This window comes from Rhinolophus sinicus, linkage group LG07, assembly GCF_036562045.2.
Source record: "Rhinolophus sinicus isolate RSC01 linkage group LG07, ASM3656204v1, whole genome shotgun sequence".
In the NCBI taxonomy this organism is placed as follows: domain Eukaryota; kingdom Metazoa; phylum Chordata; class Mammalia; order Chiroptera; family Rhinolophidae; genus Rhinolophus; species Rhinolophus sinicus.
This window is the reverse complement of record NC_133757.1, coordinates 120,206,027-120,227,666: the sequence shown is the minus strand read 5'-3', so window position 1 is coordinate 120,227,666 and position 21,640 is coordinate 120,206,027. Positions and strand designations below refer to the sequence as shown.

Genomic DNA, 21,640 nt, shown 5'->3' with positions numbered 1-21,640 from the left:
ATCTTCTAGGTGTGTAAACTGGAACAATAAGGGACCCTCAATCCAGAAAAATGTTGATACCCCCATGTATATTAAACTTTGCAATGAAATGCAATTAAATACTTCTAAAGTCTAAAGGCTGAACTATTGGCAGTTCATTCCTATTAATCCTATCCTGAGTTTGGGAGAACTGGAGAGGATTTTGCGTGGCTTTTTGTTGTTGTTTTTAAATCTCAAGTCTCTAATAATTAAATAGGAAAGAGATGAAAACCTTCCAGAGGTGAAGAAGGAATGTTTGTTGATTATAAGTACCTCCCAATACTTTATCCTCACCCGGCCCCTTACAGGTTCAAGAGGGTTCACGTAGCCTGCAAATGCCAGAAAGCAAGTCCAACCATTTGTGTCCAGCAACACTGCCTCACTTATTGCATGGTTACATTTGGTCTCTTGTTTATGTGGTGTCTACGAAGATGCTTTTTAAACATGATGTAATAGTTTAAATCGGGGAAAATATACTAAAAATGCCAATCAAAAGAGAAATTGTGAAACAATAAGATAAATTACTTGAAGGTGGTAAGAAAAGGGAGTGTTAGGATAAATGAGTTTTAATAATGATAAATTTAGGAATATAACAACTCTGAAACAACAGCTGCTATATATGAAGCTATTGACAATTACAAAGAGAAGCTTAGGTCCACAATAACGGTGATAACTGAGAGTGAGCAGTAAGTATTAGGTTGGTGCAAAAGTAATTGCAGTTTAAAAGGTTAAAAACAATTGCAAAACCTGTAATTACTTTTGTACCAACCTAATATATAAGATAATTGAATACAATTTTAAAAGCTACTCTAATAGACTTACATAAACACACTCAAGTAAAACTTTTTTAAGTACACACGGAATATTTACAATAATTGATACATTACACACAGACCACAAAGCAAATCTCAATAAATACCAAACCATCATATAGATTTTCAGACAACAGTGCAATAAGATTAGATATCACCTATAAAGAGAGTCCAAAAGAAATTCCTTATGCTCATATGCTTGAATTGAAAAAATTAACTTCCAGTATGGTGTCAGATGGGTACTAGACTTACTGGGGTGATCACTTTATAAGTTATATAAATATCTAACCACTATGTTGTATACCTAAAATTAATATAATATTTTATGTCAAGTGTTACTGAAAAAAGAATTTTAAAAGAAAATTTAACTTCTAGAAATGTCAAATCGTGCTAAAAACTAGAAAATACTACTGATCGAAAGACAATATAAACTTATTTTAAATTGCAACTTCACCCCTTAAATCTCAATCCCTTTTGGATCTACTCTTTTTCTCAATGCAGTCATAGGCCGGCACATAGGAGTAAATGCTCAGCAATCTTTAAATAAATGAAAGCTGAATATAGGACTTGGTAACACGCAAATGAAGCACTACTGTAGAAGTTTATATGCTTTAATGCATATACTTAAAGTGAAGACTAAGGTTTAAAGACCTAATCATCCCAGTAAAGAGACAACAGCAAAATAAAAAGAAATTGGAAGAAAAAAAGCAGAAATGAATAGTAAATGAATAAATCAACATCCTTATCTTAAAATATTTAAAAACAAAAAAAACATTTCTCTAGCAAAGTTGATAAAGGAAACCAAACACAGCATTAAAGAAAGTGATTTTGAGTTAAAAATCTATCCATAAGAAATACACCAAGTCCAGGCAGTTTTATAAACATTCCAGGAATAAATGTCCTTTTTGACTTCAGTGTTTCAAAAGTTAGGAAAAGAACATGTCCTAAATCCTCTTATAAAGTCAGTTTTCATAGTATACTCTTGATACCATACCAGAAAAAATGTTAGGAACATAATTCCTTTTCCAAACTCAATAATATAAATAACAATGAATTACAAAATTTCTAAATAGTAGCAAACTGAATTCATAAATATATTAAAAATATATTTATCAGATTAGTTTTATCCCAAGAACGCAAGAGTGATTTAATGTTAGAAAATCTCATTCCCCAAATTAACAGATTAAGGAAGAAAAAATACATGATTATCTTAACATGCTAAAAAACTTTGCTCATTTATGATTTTTAAAAATAATCTTAACATTATTCCTTAATCCAAGCCACCATCATCTCTCACCTACATTACTGCAGTAGTGTACTAACTGGTCTTCCTGACATCTATTGCCAACACAGAACTCAAATCGTTCCTTTTAAAAGTTGCATTAGGTCATATGTCACTTTTCTGATTAGAACACTCCATGGATCTCCAGTATCCATGTAAAGAAAAACCCAAAGCCCTTACCATAGTCTGCAAGGTCCTACCATAGCCTGTGTCATTAACTCTTTTACCTAATGTTTTACTATGTTCCCTCTTGGTCACAAAGCTCCATCCAACACAGTGGCCAAAAGGAAACAGACAATCTGAATAGGCCTGTATCTGTTAAAAGAAATAGAATCAATGAGTTACCTTTCAAAATAGAAAGTGCCAAGACCAGGTGAGTTCACTGATGAATTCTCCCAAACATTTAAGAAATTATACCAATTCTGTATAATCTTCAGAAGACAGAAACAAAGGCAATATTTCCTAACTTCATTAGGTCAGTATTACCCTAATATCAAAACCAAAGATGTTAAAAGAAAACTGCAGACCAATATCTCTCATGAACATAGATGCAAAAATGCTCAATAAAATATTAGCAAATTAAACAATATATAAAAAATTATACACCATGGCCAACCTGAGATTTATCCCAAGTATGCAAGTATTTTGGGTCTCTGAATCCAATTTTCAGTGTGTGTGTGGGGGCTGGGGGTGGAGGGCAAGGAGGCTTCTTTGCATATCCAAGCAATGACCTCATACCAAGTGGGTGTCCTAAATTCACCTCAATTCTGATACTTACCTACCTGGAGACAGCATCAGATTCCAAAGGTGAAGGCTCAGTCCCACAAGACTGTCCCCCAGTACTTCAGATGCTAGCTGCAAACCCAGGTTGTAACCTGTACTGACAGACTGGCTATAGACTGGAGGTTCCAACAACCCCCTCCTTGCACTTTACTAGAAAGTTCAGGGTTTTACATTCACTTCTAACTGACTGGCTATAAATCAGAGCTCCCCACAACTCCCTCCTTTGGTTCAATTAACTTGCTAGAGTGGCTCATAGAACTAAGAAACATTTTACTAGATTACCAGTTTATTATAAAAGATATAACTCAGGAACAGCCAGATGGAAGAGATGCACAGGGCAAGGCATGGAGAAAGGGTGTGCAGCTTTCATGCCTTTAGGTGTGCCACTCTCCCCAAATGTGTTCACCAACACAGAAGCTCTCTGAACCCCACTCTTCAGAGTTTTTATGGAGGCTTCATTACATAGATACGGTTGCTTAAATCATTAGCCATTGTCAATTGATTCAATCTCCAGCCCCTCACCCCTCTCAGGAGTCCAGGGGGTGGGGCTGAGTTTCTACGCTCTAATCATATGGTTAGTGCTCCTGGCAACCAACCCCCATCCTTAGGTGCCCTCCAAAAAGTCACCTTATAAACATAATGTAAGAGACACCTTTCAGTTCTCATCACTTAGGAAATTCCAAGGGTTTGAGGAGCTGTAGTAAGCCAGGAACTGTGGATGAAGACCAAATATATGAGAAATTTGAATATATTTTGTTCATCAGAATGACCAAATACATATTTCTTAGAAATCACAATATCGAAGTCCACCCTCTGGTTTTCAAACACAGATCCCTTACAGAAAAACAATCATATAAGTCAAAAGAAACTAGTGCATTACTAAAATCTCATTCAGTCTTATTATTATTAACTATTTTAGTTCGTCATCTTCTGAAAATGTCTCCCAGAGTGAGGCCACTCAGGTTTGCAGGCTTCCACTTGATCTTGTCAGGTTCCAAAAGCAGGAGTAGGGGCAGCCGGATGGCTCAGCTGGTTAGAGCAAGCGAGCTCTCAACAACAAGGTTGCCGGTTCAATTCCCGCATGGGGTGGTGGGCTGCGCCCCCTGCAACTAAGATTGAAAACGGCAACTGGACTTGGAGCTGAGCTGTGCCCTCCACAACTAGATTGAAGGACAACAACTTGGAACTGATGCGCCCTGGAGAAACACTGTTCCCCTATTCCCCAATAAAAAAAATAAAAATAAAAAGGTTCAGAGAGATTGGGGGGGGGGGGAGGAGTAATCTCAGCAATATATAGTTTCACCCTTTCAGGCATCTGGTATAATTCAGCTAAGAAATAATACCACCTCTTGTTCTGAGTCTCTTTCTCGGTGTTAATGTAATACTGGATTTCTCTCATTATATAACCCATTTATTCATTCCCTTATCCTCAGCTACTACTCCCCTTTTCTCCAAATTTTTCCACCTTTGGAAGGGACATTTGGTTAGGCCACTGTGCTGGTCTTGATAGCAGGTGGCAATACTAGTATACCAAGTTCGCCTGGAGTCCCTTCCTCTTCACATGGGATAAGGTTACACAGATGCAGAATTAGTGGGCTGATATTAATGAAATAAAGCATAAATAGTACTTCCCAAAAAACCCACAAACAATGACAGTGAATTATAGGTACTTCTGAAAAGTCAATAGCAAAAGCAAGTCTAATTGGAAGACTGGACTCTGGAACTGACTGCTCAAACATTGTAACATATAACCTTTAAGGAATGATTTCAGAAATTAAGGGGGAAAGTGGACTTTTCTCTTAACAGAGTTCCCTGCCACCCTTGTAGGTAGACAATCTTAAGTAAACTTGATATATCCATTAAAATCGAGGAAAAGTGCCTTTAGTTTAGATACAGAAGACCTAACTTTGTGTCGTAGTTCTCAGTTTGTTGTGTCCTTACAGAGCATCACACTTCTCACCTGCAAAAAGTGCACCAGCCCCGCCTCATGGAAGTGTCTTTTGATCAATACATACCATTAATGTGTGACATCTCTTTAATGTAAGTTCTTGCACAAAACACATTTACTTGAGAGGACTTTGCCAAAACAAAGAATTGGGGTACATTTTCTTAAAGCACAGTACACATGCCTTACAGTTATGAAAACTGGAGGCATTTAAGCCAGGTAATGCCCCCCACCCCGTGCTATTCTGTCAAGTTTAAACATCTGAAACTTTAAAATCGTTTTAAACGCCTTACAGAACTGGAAATAGTTTTTCAGACCGTCAAGTAAGTAACGGATCAGGTGATGATATCAAACATTTCGGGCCAGCTCTTTCATCCGTTGCACGTGGGTCTTCCCAGAGCGGAAGTGCTGACACTTCCCACCCAAGCTGCAAGCAGCCGCAGCACTTCCGGTCCTGCGGCCTGCAAACCCCGGCGAGCGGCGAAGAACTTGACACGCATGCGCGCCCGGGCGCAGCCTCTCCGGAGCCACCCTTCTCGTTACGTCACCGCCGGCCTAGCAAGGACCGCAACCGGCGCGAGTTTTTCAAAATGGGAGCGCGGAGGCGCCGCCCAAGCCTCGGAAGGCTCCCGGGAGACCTTTCGGTGGCTGTGCCGTCGTCGCCGGGAGCGGCGGCCTAGAGAGCCGAACCTGATGGACGCCAAGAACGGCTGGCTGCTTGGAGCGCTGCCTCGAAGGGACTGCGTGAAGGGAGCCGACCCGGGGAGCACAAACCGGGGCCTGGAAATATGGCGACCTGCATTGGGGAGAAGATCGAGGTGAAAACCCTCGGCAGTCCTGAGAGGGGCGGGTGGCATTCGGAGTGGCGGCACTCGAGACCCCTGCTGGAAGGGGACCTGGCGTAGCTAACGGCTGTAGGGCGGGGGCCGAGCTACTTTGGGAGGGTCGCAACCGCCCGGGGGCCCAGCTGTTTGGGGCGGAGCGGCCCGCCCCTCAGAGACTGGGGTGGCAGGACAGGTGAGACACTCGCGGCCCCTCCCTCTCCCTTCTGTCACTAAACACTGCGGCGATCCCGCCGGAGCTGCCGCTCTAGGCATGGCATCTCCAAGGGGATGGCGGTTACCTCCGGCGGGAACTGCGGCGGGATCCCGGCCTGGCCCCTGACTCCCACGGGTTGGCTGGAGGTGGGAGGAGGGTGCTGAGGTTGCACTGAGGATGAGGTACCAGATCATTAGGGTGCTGTATTTGGAGCCCAACCTGGAAGCTCAGGGAGCCCCGCAAGGCGTCAGCATGCTTTCCACCACAGACACCTGCTGTGTCGAGGTGTAATACCTGCTTGAATTTTGAATGCAAATTCCCCTTTCGGTTCATTTTATCTTCTTGTTCCAGTCCCTTCGTATATTTCTTTCTACTCCTGTGAGTCATGACACATGTTTTTTAATTTTAACTTTTAAGGATTTTAAAGTTGGAAATCTGCTTGGTAAAGGATCATTTGCTGGTGTCTACAGAGCTGAGTCCATTCACACTGGTTTGGAAGTTGCAATCAAAATGGTAAGAATATATTAATCAACTCACCTCTCCTTTGCAAGTAACTCCAGAGGTATGCTACTGCAGGTGTCAGAAACTCCTTACCTACCAACTTTTTCTTTGATTATGGTGTAAAAAACCCATTGCTTAGGCAGAAGACAATAGTTCCAATAATTTCAAGTCTTGAACTTAATGCATATCTTAGGATATCCTTGATCATGGTTAAAAAAGTGTTTTATCTTCATTAATGTTCAGTAGACCTGGTATCTATTCTAATTATACATACTTGGAATAATTGGTAGAAATCAAAGAGCAAATAATGATTTGTTTATAATAAGAACACACTTGTACTGAGTTCTATATTAACACTGTAACAGTCTAAAATGCTATCCTTTATTGTTAGAAGACAGTCTAATAGGAATAACAGAAGTAATTAAGAATCACTTATCTAAACCACTAGGGAAAGGGAAGGGAAGTTTTATTTTGAAACTTGGCTAAATTTTTGTTATTATTTTTAGATAGATAAGAAAGCTATGTACAAAGCTGGAATGGTACAGAGAGTCCAAAATGAGGTGAAAATACATTGCCAATTGAAACATCCGTCAATCTTGGAGGTAAGATACAAAGTTTATAAAACTGGATAAGGACATTAAACTTTTGTGTATTATAACTTATTGTGTTCTTTTACATTTCAGCTGTATAACTATTTTGAAGATAACAATTATGTTTACCTAGTATTAGAAATGTGCCATAATGGAGAAATGAACAGGTTCCTAAAGAACAGAAGGAAACCATTCTCAGAAAACGAAGGTAGGCTACTGCTTTTTTTCTTTTTTTGGTAGATGTAAATTTTACTTTTTATAGTTTTGAAAAAACTAATTCTATTTTGCAGTATTTAGTAATTAAATTACTTGGGGTGACAAAAGGAGATCCCCCAAGTTACAAGAGCGATTAACTTCTATAAATAATGCAAGCAAATTAAAAGCAGAAATTTGTTATCCATCTTTCCCCAAAACCACATTTTAAATTAAATCATTGGTACCAATTTAGTGTGTATCCTTTCAAATGTGGAATAATCTTTTTAGAATGCTATTGATGACTATAAAATAGTTTCTAAGTCAAGCACAGCTATTGAAACCATTTGTAATAGAAAATGTCAAATATAGACTAGTATAATGAGCCTCTATGAATTTAAACCACTCAGCTTTCAAAACTGTCAATGCATGGTCAAATTGTTTCAGCTGTATCCTATTTCCCCAGTTTCCCAGGGTATTTTGAAGCAAATCATAGGTACTTTTAATATATAGATAGATATTTTGGCATATATCTTTAAAGTTATAGACTTAAAAAAAAAACATAACCACAAAGTCATTATCACACCTAATCATTCCTTATTATCAAATACACAGTCAGTTTCAACTTCCCCAGTTTTTTATAATTAACTATAGTTCAGACCAAGCCCAAGTGCAAGGTCCATTCATCATCTCACAAATGATTGTTTTCAAATTATCTTATTTACTCTGCTAACTGAGAGTGTAGGTAAGCTAGGAAAGGTGGTTGCTGATAGATTTTTTGTACACTTGAATCTATGTAAACCATTAGGAAAACAATTTTGTCATATGTATTAAGAGTTGTGGAACTGTTCCTGTCCTTTGACTTAAAAGGACACAATAAAAATTGTAAATAAATGCATTCAAATATTAATGGTGATTACTGCATTTTTCATAATACCATATAATATTAAGGCCTTAAATAAAACAAAACCTGCAAAACCATATAAAGGAAAAGTCTTAAGTTAATTAAAATTAAGAATGTGTATGACAAAAGGTACTGTCAAGAAATTTAAAAGACAAAGATAGGAAAAAAATATTTGTAAAATCTATGGCTGGTGAGTTAATATTAAAAATATAAGACATGCCTAAAAAGAAAAAGATAACTGAATAGGAAAATGGACGAGATATAAGCAGACTGTTCACAGAAGAGGAAGTACAAATGGCCAATAACCATGAAAAGATGCTCAAACTCAATAGTAATCATAAGAATGCCAAGAAAAATAATAAATACCATTTTTTTCCTCAATGGAGTGAGATTACCTAATATTAACAAGGATGTGCATGAAAATACAGCCTTTTAGAGGGCAATTTGGCAAGGTATTAAAACACTAAATTTTATCCTTCAGCCCATTGATTCTACTTGAATTTACCATAGAGAAACACCGCATAGTATGCATAAGAAAATAAGCATGTACAAGAATGTTTATTGGTTTATTTTTTTGTAATCTTGAAATATATCAGAAATGACCCAAATTTTCATCAGTAGGAATTATATACAATGAAGATCTGTATATACTGACATAGAAATATCTCCAAGAAATATTGTGAAGTAGGGAGGGAAATAATGAAACTATATGTTGTTATACCATTTTTATATTTATAAAGCATTTATTACAAAATATTTATGTAGATTTAAATGTATGTAGGCCCACAGAAGAAAAGTATCAAAGAATATATACAAACTGTTAATAGTGGTTACTTTTTGGGGAGGATTCGTTTGGGGGGCCATCAGAGGAACTTCAGCTTGACTTTTTTTACAAGTAGAATGTATGTATGAATTATTTGTTCAATTATAAATATTTTCTTTGATTGCTGGGGACTTCTGGTTACCCTAGTTACTCTAGTCACTTCCAGTTGCTAATAAAATTAAGCTTCCCTTAATTGTATATGGAAAACACATCAGTTGGAAAGGACAAAGATTAGATAAAAGGTGTACCAAGTTGTCTTAAAGGGAATTAAAGAATGTTATGAAATTATCAGCGTGGTATTTTAGTTGGTAAAACTAAGTTGTAAGCCAATATTCTAATTTTAATATTCTGTTATGTGTAGTTGGGTTTCATAATGTATTCTAAATACTGTCTTCCAGATTTTCTAAATTTTAAGTTTTATCTTTTTGCATTTTAAAAGCTCGACAGTTCATGCACCAGATCATCACAGGAATGTTGTACCTTCATTCTCATGGTATATTACACCGGGACCTCACACTTTCTAACCTCCTACTTACGCGTAATATGAACATCAAGATTGCCGATTTTGGGCTGGCAACTCAATTGAAAATGCCACATGAAAAGCACTATACATTATGTGGGACTCCTAATTACATTTCACCAGAAATTGCAACTCGAAGTGCACATGGACTCGAATCTGATATTTGGTCCTTGGGCTGTATGTTTTATACATTACTTATTGGAAGACCACCTTTTGACACTGACACAGTCAAGAACACGTTAAATAAAGTAGTACTGGCAGATTATGAAATGCCAACTTTTTTGTCAAGGGAGGCCAAGGACCTTATTCACCAGTTACTTCGTAGAAATCCAGCAGATCGTTTAAGTCTGTCTTCAATATTAGACCATCCTTTTATGTCCCAAAATTCTTCAACAAAAAGTAAGGATTTAGGAACTGTAGAAGACTCAATTGATAGTGGACATGCCACTATTTCTACTGCAATTACAGCTTCTTCCAGTACCAGTATAAGTGGTAGTTTATTTGACAGAAGAAGACTTTTGATTGGTCAGCCACTCCCAAATAAAATGACTCTGTTTCCAAAGAATAAAAATATAAGTGATTTTACTTCTTCACAAGATGGAAGCAGTTTTTATACTCAGTGGGGAAATCAAGAACAAGAAACCAGTAATAGTAGACGGGGAAGAGTAATCCAAGACGCAGAAGAAAGGCCACATTCTCGATACCTTCGTAGAGCCCATTCCTCTGATAGGTCCAGCACTTCGAATAATCAGTCTCGAGACAACGCATGTACAATGGAACGATGTTACTCAGCAGAGATGCTTTCAAAACACAAAAGGTCAGGAGTAGCTGAAAATGAAGAAAGATACTCACCCACAAACAGCAATGTCAATATTTTTCGCTTCTTTCAAGAAAAGACATCTAATAGTTCTGGATCTGTTGGGAGACCTGATAACAATCAAGCACTGTAAGAATAATTCAAACACATTTTACTTTTTCGATAAACACTGTTAGCAGAAATATGAAGCTGCCTCTTATTAAGAGGATTTACCTTTTCCTAACATCAGATATTCTTGGGGCACTTATTAATTATGATTTCTATTCTTATTAGGAAGAGAATCAGGATGATGATTTTGAATTGTGGTTAAGAATCTCAATATGAGTGTATGTACTCATGAATGTAGAATACTTGGGAATTTTTAGTTTCATTTTTTTATATGAAGCAGGTCTCTAGTGTGAAGTATATTAAACACGTTTTGTCTCTAAAGTACTCATAGTAGGTATAAACATATCTGCAGGCAAAGAGAGAAGCTGATCTGAAGTGACAAGTAATCATATTGGCTGCTTCCACATGAAGACTAGTTGTTTAGTGACTATAGTGTTTATTTTGTTTTTCTGATCTTTGATTTGTGTGCTTAAATTGCAAGATGGCAGTAGCCATATAGAAACATAACAGTGCCATGGGCATTTTGGCATGGGAGTTTAGCTTCTTAGAGACAATTTAGTTATGCAGATATTGGTTTCTACAGGTACTCTAAAATTTTCAGATATTCAAGTAAGAGATTTCATTTTCTAAGTATTTTTATCTTAAAAAGTTATTACCTAACAATTTTTTATTAAGTTTATGGAGATATGTTTTCTTTGTTTAGCTCCAATCATCTTTGTCCAGGAAAAGCTCCTTTTTCATTTCCAGACCAGACATCTCAGACTGAAATGGTACAACAGTGGTTTGGGAAATTGCAAGTAAATGGTGAGTTTTTAATGTACTATTTAATAAAAAATTAATGACTTGGACCCTTAGCAAACAAGCATTACCCTTTTCTATTTGGTTTTCTTTAAAAAATAATGCATTTTCAGTAGACTCGGTGGGGTTATCACTTTGTGAGGGGTGTCTAAATCATTGTGTTGTTTTGTATACCTGAAACTAATAAAAAATGCATTTTCAATAAACTATGTTACAATAATAGTGATAACTTAACACATTTTGAGTGTTTACTATGTCAGCCACTGTCCTTAATGCTTACCTTATTAACTTATCACAAAAAACATATAAGGACAATACTATTATTAGTGATATTTTAGGAAGGTTGATAAAATTGCATGCACAGGGCTTAATTTGCCAGGCTACACTGCCCATAGGGGAGATAGGAGCCAGGATTCCAACCCAAGCAGACTTTACTCTTTAACCCTCTGCTCTTGAGGCATCTGTGTAATAAGGATCTGCTACCAGTGCCTTTAAAATAATCAAGAGACAGTGACCTTATTTTTATGTAGAAACTGATGTGGACATTATGGTTTACCAGTGGGACCTCATATATACTAAAGTACACAGCAACCAAAACCCTAAACATTTCAAAATAGCTGTCATCCAAGTCATTATTTTATTTATATAGAGAGAGTTTGAAAGTTGAACATTTCTCATTAATGAACATGACCGATCCACAGAAGGTGGGTTGGAAAATAATGATGCAAAAAGAGAGAATAAAAAAGAAGCATATGGAGAGGAGGAGATCATTTCTTATTAAGTATTATATTACTTCACACAAAGAGTGAATAATATAGCTGTAATTTAAGCAGAGAGTTGTTATGTCACCTCAATAGTCTATTTATTTTCTTTTTAAAAATATGTATATTATTTCAAAAGCCCAAGAGAATTAACTTTTCATGTGTACTTGTTGAGGATAATAATTCAAGCTTATGTTTTTTAAAACTATAAAAGTGCCATGTACTTTGCTTGTAATTAACCTTCTATTGTGTTTACAGATACTTTTATTTGGTAGCATGGACATATCTAAGATAGAGAAGGAACCTTATTTATAATAACTCGTGCTGCTGCAATTTTAAAGTGTAATATTTGATCTGAAATACTTCTGTCATAATGGGAGTAGAGGAAAAAAACACCAAGAAGTCATGTAATGGAAAAATTGCAAAAAGAAATTTTTATAGAGTTTAGTATTTGAAATACTGTCTTACTGCATTTTATATAGTCTAATCATTTTAAGGACTTAAAAAATATAATGTTCCCATATGAACATTAAAACTATAAAATATAAATGAGTAAATTTTAATAACATTTTTAAAAATGTGTATGCAAATACACTTATAATACTAAATATTAATATAGTATTAAAGCTATTTCATATATTGTAGTGTTTTTTGCTTTTGGTCACATATTTTATAAGTAAAGACGGAATAGACCTTAGCTTAAAGAGAATAAATTTACATATTATGTAGAATGATTACTTGGGAAATCCTGACATTTCTATATTTGTTGCAGCATTGGCAGTTATTTCTTTTAGTTAGGTGATCCTAGGTGGCTAGTTTTTGCCTTGATTGAAAAATTAATTTCATATTAATATCTTCTGTCTTAGTCTTAAGAATACTGAAGATACTCCTTTGCAATCTGGCTTAAAATGTCCTTTAAACTCACTTTTATTATGGCATATTTTAAGCGGCTTATTAGAAAAATTATGACTTTTTCCCCCCTAGAATTCTTTTGTTCCTCGAAGAAAAAAAGCTATTATAAGCAACATGACATTGTTTTGTGTAGACATGGCTTTTTAATTATTCCATGCAATTGCTTTGTTCTGTGTATATTACAGCTCATTTAAGAGAAACTCCTGAGCACATCAACATGAGCCCAAACAGAGATTTTCAGGGCCATCCAGATTTGCAGGACATGTCTAGAAATGCCTGGACTGATAAAGCCAAAAAGAGCCCTGATGCTTCTGATCACGCGCATTCTGCAAAACAGCCAAACACCATGAAATATGTGACTGCGTTTCCTAGTAAACCTGAGATAATTCAACAAGAATCTATTTTTGGCTTACAACCTCTTTCGGAACAAAGCAAGACAAGGGGTATGGAGCCACCACTGGGTTATCAGAAATGTACATTGCGAAGCATTACGGCTCCTTTGACAGCTTACAGGTTAAAACCTATCAGACAGAAAACCAAAAAGGCTGTGGTATGTCCGTTATTTTTCAAAATTACTGTGATATTTCCCTGGGTAAAATGGTTTCTGGTATCAAATACGTTTTTTTTTTTTTTTTTTTTTAGTTCCCTGTAATGTCCCTGTACTTTTGATATGTGCATGTTAAGCTCATTTAAAAGAAAAGAGACTTGATGTTTATAGAAAAATGGCTCTTATTTTCTTATGGCTACTTTAAAAATGGTAACTTGATACTGCTAAGTTTTAAATTTTAAGTTATTGATAATGAACAACATTTAAAAATAATACTGGCAAATACTGTGTTAAATGTTATTTTATTCACAGTTCCAATCACCAAATTAATATTTAATAATACCTTTGGCTTTTACATATAATCCAGTCTCAAATCAAAAACATAAACTAGAAAATAATTTTTTTTTAACATCTGAAACTATTTAAAGAAAAAGTATGCACAAAATTAAGTTTAGGGTTTTAAAAAGATGTCATGTGTGAATAGGGAATGGTGATTTTTATTTTTTAATTCCATCTGTAACCTGTTTTCCACTTCAGCCAGTCTTGCCTTTGTTTGGCATACCATTGTCTTTTCAAAGTCCTTTTTCTCCACCCTACCTTCTGCTTTCTTTCTAGTCACTGGTTATATCATTTCACACTTCATTATACCTTTGCTCCGTATGTTTCATAATTGTGCTCAAATACACCTCTTGTCCAGACTGTTGCAGTGAAGCAGCTGGTTTATTTTGACTAGTTTTTATGTCTGCCATGGTTAAGTACTTTTCTCTTCAGTATTATATATGTCAGAGCTGTTCTAGTAAGGAGAATTATTATTGATTTTAGTTTTTGTTTTTTAGGTGAGCATACTTGATTCAGAGGAGGTATGTGTGGAGCTTCTAAAGGAGCATGCATCTCAAGAATATGTGAAAGAAGTGCTTCAAATATCTAGTGATGGAAATATGGTAATGTTCTTTTATTTATCTTGTAAGTTCATTACTTAAGCTGATTAGCCTTCCAATTCATTTTATAATGATATTTCAAAATTTTTTTAAATCAGTTTTCCTGGTAATGAATAGTATCTCTGGAATTCAAAAAGCGATACTATAAAGTGATACTATGTGCATACTACACATATTTAAATAAATTAGTGTGGGTTTAAAAATAATTTAGTAACACAATCTAAACTTTAGGCTTAAGGTTATTAAGACCAAAAAAATCTTACTTTTATAGTATATTTAGCGTTTTCAATAAAATAATATTTAGTATTACATGTGAACTCCCTTTTCAGAATTTTAGTAACAAACTGAAGTGCTGTGATTTAATGGCATGTAATTAGAATTCTTAAACATATTTTGGCAGATCACTATTTATTATCCAAATGATGAAAGAGGTTTTCCCCTTGCTGATAGACCACCCTCACCTACTGACAACATCAGTAGGTACAGCTTTGACGGTTTACCAGGTATGTCCATTTGCCAGGGGATATATTTAGATAATAGACTTATATATGTATAAACTATATATATGTGGTTGTCATGGGTTGTACATATCTTAGCTTCAGTCTGGCAGCAGGTCAGGTTCTCAAATTAATATCAGGTGAGATGGGGTGTACGTTACTACTACAATGTTTATTCATATTCTGTGTTATAATGGTAAAACCAACTCTGGGATGTTAATCATATATCCCACAAATTAATTTGTACAATTTTTTAGTTACTAATTTGTCTAGAATCATATTGAAAATTCAACATGAAGTATCTAGTCTTTGACTTTTTGAAATTATTACCATGCTACCTAAATGATTATTTACAATTGTAGTTAAGCAAATTTGACTGCCAGTTCAGCTTCTAGATATTAAAGATTGTGGAATTAAGTACTGAATAGTAAGATTTCACTGAGGTGACAGAAACAAAAAAAGAAAACCTATGTAAATTTAACCCTACTAGAAATCAAAATAGGTAGACAAGACTTAAATACCACAAATGACCACAGTTACAGGGAACTGCAGTTTACTTGTGTAAGTTAGGACCACAGAACTCTATAATTTACTAACGTAAAAAGAGCAGTGCTTTTTTTTCTGAAAGTCACTGGGTTCTGATATCTCAGGTAGAAATCTTTTTATTTCACTTGTAAAAACTTTCCAGGAGTTACTACCTTACTTAGAATAAGGAGGTGATTCAAAGAAAGATTTTTAAAATAATCATAATACTAGTCATCAGATTTTGTTATATATTAATGTTTCTTGGGAATGTTATACTGTCTTTAGTTTTCATTAAAATAATAGACTTACATCTGTAAAATAAGTTTATTTTGGTAATGGGATTACTAATCTATCAGCTTGAATTTTTGAGGAAGAGAAGAAATAAATATTAAATTTTCATGAGATTTATGTCAAGTCAACACTTTATTCCCTTATAATAGGTAATGTTTTTTCTCCCCCCACCCCCCGCACCAGAAAAGTACTGGCGAAAATACCAATATGCTTCCAGATTTGTACAGCTTGTAAGATCTAAATCTCCCAAAATCACTTATTTTACAAGATATGCTAAATGCGTCTTGATGGAGAATTCCCCTGGTGCTGATTTTGAGGTTTGGTTTTATGATGGTAAGTACCTTTTAAAATGGTAATTTTTTTCCCTTTAGATTATAATTTGGTAGTTGTTTTTTTTTCTTTTTAATTCACACAGCAAGTTTTTAAGATATACATATACACATGCACACACAAGGAAATATATACCAAATGGACATATACCAAATTATGAGAATTATAAATGTGCCGAAGGATAGAGCTGCACCAGAGAATCTTGTTTTCTAAATCTGTTCTATAATGATGATTTACTTCTTACTCTGTAAAAAGCTCTGTCCTTGAAGGGACACTTAGCACATAAACTCACACAGCACACATATCCTTCTACCTGTCCTTCAATTGTGTTTTTGTTTGAGAGCAGTGGCTTTTTAAAGTATCGTAAATGTTTCAGACTTAAACCATATATATTCAGACAAAAAGATGGATGAACTGTATTTACTAAATACTTAAGAGAACCTCATTTTATTAGTGGTCAGCAAGTGAATATAAATGATACCATGATCTAGGAGCCATTATGTACTGGTATGATAATGAATATAAATCTAGGAGTAGTTAAAGAAATGATATAAGAATAGTTTTCTTATTTTTTAAGGAGCAAAGATACATAAAACAGAAGCCTTAATTCATGTGATTGAAAAGACTGGGAAATCTTATACCTTAAAAGGTCAAAGTGAAGTTAATAGCTTGAAAGAGGAAATAAAAATGTATATGGACCATGCTAATGAGGTATGTACCTATTTATAGGTTTTTCATACCAGTTAATAACTGCAAATGACATAGGTGAAGTAATGACGAAAGCACTCTTCTTTTGGAATAGGGCCATCGTGTTTGTTTAGCACTGGAATCCATAATTGCAGAAGAGGAAAAGAAAAGTGGAAGTGCTTCGTTTTTTCCAATAATCATAGGAAGGTAATTGTTTGCAAGTTTTTTAAACATGGCTAAAATGTATAGGAAATGTTTTTAAAAAGCAGTCTGGTATTTACATGATGGACATTCTTTACCTTTCCATAAATTGAAAGCTTAAGGGAATACATTTGGACACTTCTTTCTCCTTCAGAAAACCTAGTAGTACCAGCTTGCCTCAGGCCTTGTCACCTCCTCCCTCTGTGGATCCAAACTACCCGATGAGAGAGAGGCCACCTTTGAGTAGAATGATCATAAATAGTGCTGCTTCTCCAAAACAGGCACCGATACCTAATTCTTCTGTAAGTAAATATATGTCACTTCTGTACCTAAAATCCTTCAGTGCCCTTTATAGAAAATTAAAACTCCTTACTCCCACCTTCCTTACACACCTTAAGGTGTGCCCTTACTATCACCTATGTACTTTTCCAGCCTCATGCTGGGCTACTTTACCCCACACTTTGTGTGCTTGAGCCTCAGAAGCTTTCTTTTAATTCTTTGAAGAAATCAAAATCTTGGGGCCTTTTCACATGCTGTTTACTTGACCTGGAACTCCTTTCCCCAGCCCCTCAATGGCTAATTCTTTCTCACCCTCAGGTTCAGACAGGCCTAACCTGATCCCTCTGGAAAAAGCTACATATATTAAAATGTTTTGTTTTTACTTGTAAAATATCATTAACTGCCTTTATATCCATGATAGGCTCATGGTTAAATAAACTGATTATATTTTTACTCAGTAACCTATCATGCCAATGAAGACTACACATGACAATGTAGTATAAATTGCAACATTAAAGATGTAGATATGTGTGTGTTTACATACGTGTATGTGTGTACTCACACACACATACGTACTTACTATAATTGCTGCTATGAAAAATTAAACCTGGGGAAAAAGGGGACGATATCTACTAAAATGAAAACAGCAATTGTGTGATTTGTTTTTTCTTTCCTGTATTTTTCCAATTTTCCATAATACGGTCATATTTTAATTTTAAAATTTTGTTTTTAAAAAATTACTTTAGGCTTATGAAAAACCAGTCATTTTCTTCTTTTGCTGAAGTTGGCTTATAGAAATGCTGAGGGTTAATCTCGTCGCTTTACTGTTTGTAGATGGTCACAGATGAAGGACTTGGCCTTACTGCTGCAGCTTCTGGAACAAACACCCATCCTAGTCTTCTAACAGATTGTCTTCCTGCAGCAGCACAACTTTTGAAGTCTGTTTTTGTGAAAAATGTTGGTTGGGCTACACAGGTGAGAGGTTTTTAGGAAAGTGAATTTTCTCAGTATGAATGTCTTTGGTTTCTGTAGTGATTAGACAGTTACGCAGAAATTTAAATTATTTTAAAGATTTCTCTTTGCAAGAAACTTTTTGTACCTTTTTTACTTTGGTTATATCATTAATAATTTAATCATTTTTTATTTGTATACAGTTGGAAAACTCTAGGTATTATTGATAACAAATTGCCTGCTAGGGCCTGACTGACCTATTTTTGCCTTTTGTTTTTAAAGCAGAGGTTATCATAATGACTGATTGTTAGGAGTTGAGAAGTGATGTCCAGGGCATTTTAAATTTTAGAAACTATGTGTAATCTATATTACTAATTTTCATTTGGTAGAAAAGCATTTTTGCCTTTGAAAGTAAAGTCCACATTGAGTTTCAAAATTACAGAATTTGATGTAGGTGTGAACCTATATGTGTATATTATCTAAAAGATTGAAGTATAGAGACTTGAGCATACACATGTAATTTTTACTTACCAGTGAAGTAGCATGCAGCCTTGTCCCTTATGGGAGGGAGCAGGAAATAAAGGAAAGGGAACTCAGCATTGTCGAGTACCTGCAATGTGGTGCCATGGTTTTCATGTATATTGTCTCGTTATTCCCCCAAGTAAAACCTAAAGTTGATATCTCCTATTATAGATAGGTTCACAATGGTTAAGGGACTTGCACAGTTCCTACTCATTAGTAGGGAGAGTCTGGATTTAAACCCAGGTCTCTTTGTTTCCAGAGTACGTGTCTTCTCTGTACTCTGTTTGGAGTGGCACATTGTAAACATCAGTGGCTAAAGGAACAAGTTTCAAAAGCTAAGATATAGCGTTCTCAGGCAGAAGAGAAATTCTTGTGGTTTAAGGATGAAGAATAGAGGGAAATCCTAATTTAAGACAGTGTTGCTTTTGTTATTTCCTGAATCTTTTCTTGGTTAGAAATACTGTTTGAAAACAATACAAAAAAAAAAGACTTCTCAGATATCCTAATGGAAATGAATGGGAAATGGGATTAATTTAGAATAATTTTAATAATCTAATGTTTTAGCTACTGAAGGAATAATTCTGTAGAAGACATGAATTTTTTCAATGCTACTACCATCACAGCTCCAAATTTATAGTTACCTGAGAGGTGTTTTCTTTTTCTTTAACTATGTGGAAAAACCTGTTAAACATGAGTATCTTTTAATAACCTCAGATCATCTCTATAATAATTTCCATGCTTATTATTTTTTTAGTTAACTAGTGGAGCTGTGTGGGTTCAGTTTAATGATGGGTCCCAGCTGGTCGTGCAAGCAGGTGTGTCTTCTATCAGTTATACATCACCAAATGGTCAGACAATGAGGTAAGTTCGTAAAACACTGGTTGTGATTCAGTCCTTTGCTATAAGTTTTCTCTACATGTTGAAAAAGATGATTATAATAAAATTCCTGTTTTCATTTGGACAGTGTTCATATTATTTAAACTGTTAATTATTCGTAGCAGTTCATATAGCTTTTCTAATGCTTGTTTTATGGTTAGCTACATGAATGCAGGCTAATTGATAGGGATGGATAATCCATTGCAAGTGGTTAGATTCCTTGTGGCCTAACTAGAATGGCCCTTTTTAGAAGTAACAGACTTCTAAGTTCAAAATGATATACCTAAGCACATTATATAAAAGAACATAGAAACAAGGAATCCTTTGTTTAAGAGATAACCGGATTTTTTTCTCAAATGAAAGGCTGTATTTGATCTAATGTAATTAATGTTTGAAAGATGTTTTTGAATGTATATGTTCATTCTGTATGAGAATATGTACCAGGCAGTCATCTAAAAATGCTAAAAATGAGGAATCTGGCAATAGCAAGAATAAGCAGTAGTAGAGTTTCCACATTTTGAACCATAACTTACTAAAAAGAGGTGCGGTGCTGATGATGCCACCACCAACATGATCCTTTGTGAGAAGTGCTTATTGTACAGCAATTACTTGAGACAAATATAATTTGTGGATATCTACCAATTGCTTTTTGTGTTAAATGTGTACATATGCAGTGTCATCCTTTAAAGAACTACTCATGAAGTGACAGGCTTTGTTAAATAGCTCTTTCAAATGCTCCAGAAAATGCAAGGATACAGTTAATAGAAAGGGTAGCACTCATACTTAGAAGATAAAAGTTCAGATTTATTTTGTGTGGTAATTTGGAAATTGTTAACATTTATATAGAAATGTATCTATAATGTATTTAGCTTGTATTTTCCTTAGATTAGGGCCTTCAGTGTAATGAGGAATCCAGATCTTCAGGTTGTTTTAGAAATTATAAAGCCAGTTCAATCTTTTTGATCTAATTTTCTTTTTAGTATTTAAATACATTTAGAATTTGGTCTGTTTTGACAGGAAACAAACTGGGTATGCTTAATTTAGGTATCTATTTAATCTTTATGCTTAATTTAGGTATCTACTCTAATGAGTAACTGTATAATTTTTCTGAGATACCTCTTGCCATTGAAGAATTACTGAAAAGTGTAATATGCCTTTTGGTACTCTCATATGAACCAAGTAATTAAGTAATGTTTTTGTCTGTTTTTCTTTTGCTTCACTTAGATATGGAGAAAATGAAAAATTACCAGAATACATCAAACAGAAATTACAGTGTCTTTCTTCCATCCTTTTGATGTTTTCTAATCCAACTCCTAGTTTTCATTGATTAAAGCTCCTTTGAGTATATAAGTTTAATAAATAATGTTTCTGTTGGCTTTCAAGGAAAAGTGACTTTTATTTAAAATAACTTCTTCAGAAAGCCTTTCTATAAAAGAGAATTTTAATCTATACCATGATGGATATATTCTAATGAGAGAATAAAGCAGAATGAAAGTTGAGTCATTTACAAAATGTAGTAGTCATAGATTAAAATAGGACACCTTAGTTTGCTCTTAGAACATATATCCCCAGATTTTACTGTGTTTATTCATTTTTATTGAACAATCTTTTAAAAGCAAAAATATAAGTGGTATATTTGTGTTTTTATTGTTTTCCCTACTTCTCAGGCATTTCGAGAATCATGGACAAAACATGCTAGAGTTTTTGAACATGTAAATAATGTGTATTTATGTTGTAAGTGACATATGTAAACATGTATATTTGTTTTATATTTATTTTTGTAGCACCAGTTTCTGATGAAGCTTATCTGCAAATGCATTTTATAAAAAAAAATAAATACAGTGATAAGCTACTTTATCTTTTGATTTATTTAAATACTTACTGTAAAATAAGTTACTAGTAAACTTGTTTTTAAATTTTGCTGCCTGTTTGTTTAGGAGGAACCGATTGAGAGTTTCCTTTTAAAAATGAAAATAAGTAACAATTCCTAGCTAAATTTTGAAGGCTAATAACTCAAATACATTTTGCTTTGACAGAACTTAGGTGTATTTTTTAATAACCTCTTTCAATCTTAATGTGTCTTTATATTTCAGGTGTTTTTTTATACATAGCATATAGCTGATTTTTGTTTTTTAATCCAGTCTAATAACCTCTGTAGTCTATCTATGTTGTTTACATTTATTGTCATTTCT

The 21,640-nt window shown here is 34.7% G+C and overlaps 1 protein-coding gene across 1 annotated transcript; it reads left to right on the top strand.

Moving 5' to 3' along the window:
* The first annotated feature begins 5,386 nt into the window (after positions 1-5,386).
* On the top strand, positions 5,387-21,300 carry PLK4 (polo like kinase 4). The gene is made up of 16 exons (XM_019749044.2): positions 5,387-5,658; positions 6,296-6,391; positions 6,886-6,981; positions 7,063-7,177; positions 9,328-10,354; positions 11,037-11,137; positions 12,990-13,354; positions 14,188-14,292; positions 14,690-14,792; positions 15,786-15,935; positions 16,510-16,643; positions 16,735-16,826; positions 16,975-17,122; positions 17,934-18,074; positions 19,327-19,433; positions 20,673-21,300. The coding sequence occupies exons 1-16, from the start codon at positions 5,629-5,631 to the stop codon at positions 20,773-20,775; spliced, it is 2,913 nt and encodes a 970-aa protein (XP_019604603.2). The 5' UTR covers positions 5,387-5,628; the 3' UTR covers positions 20,776-21,300.
* The last annotated feature ends 340 nt before the right edge of the window (positions 21,301-21,640 follow it).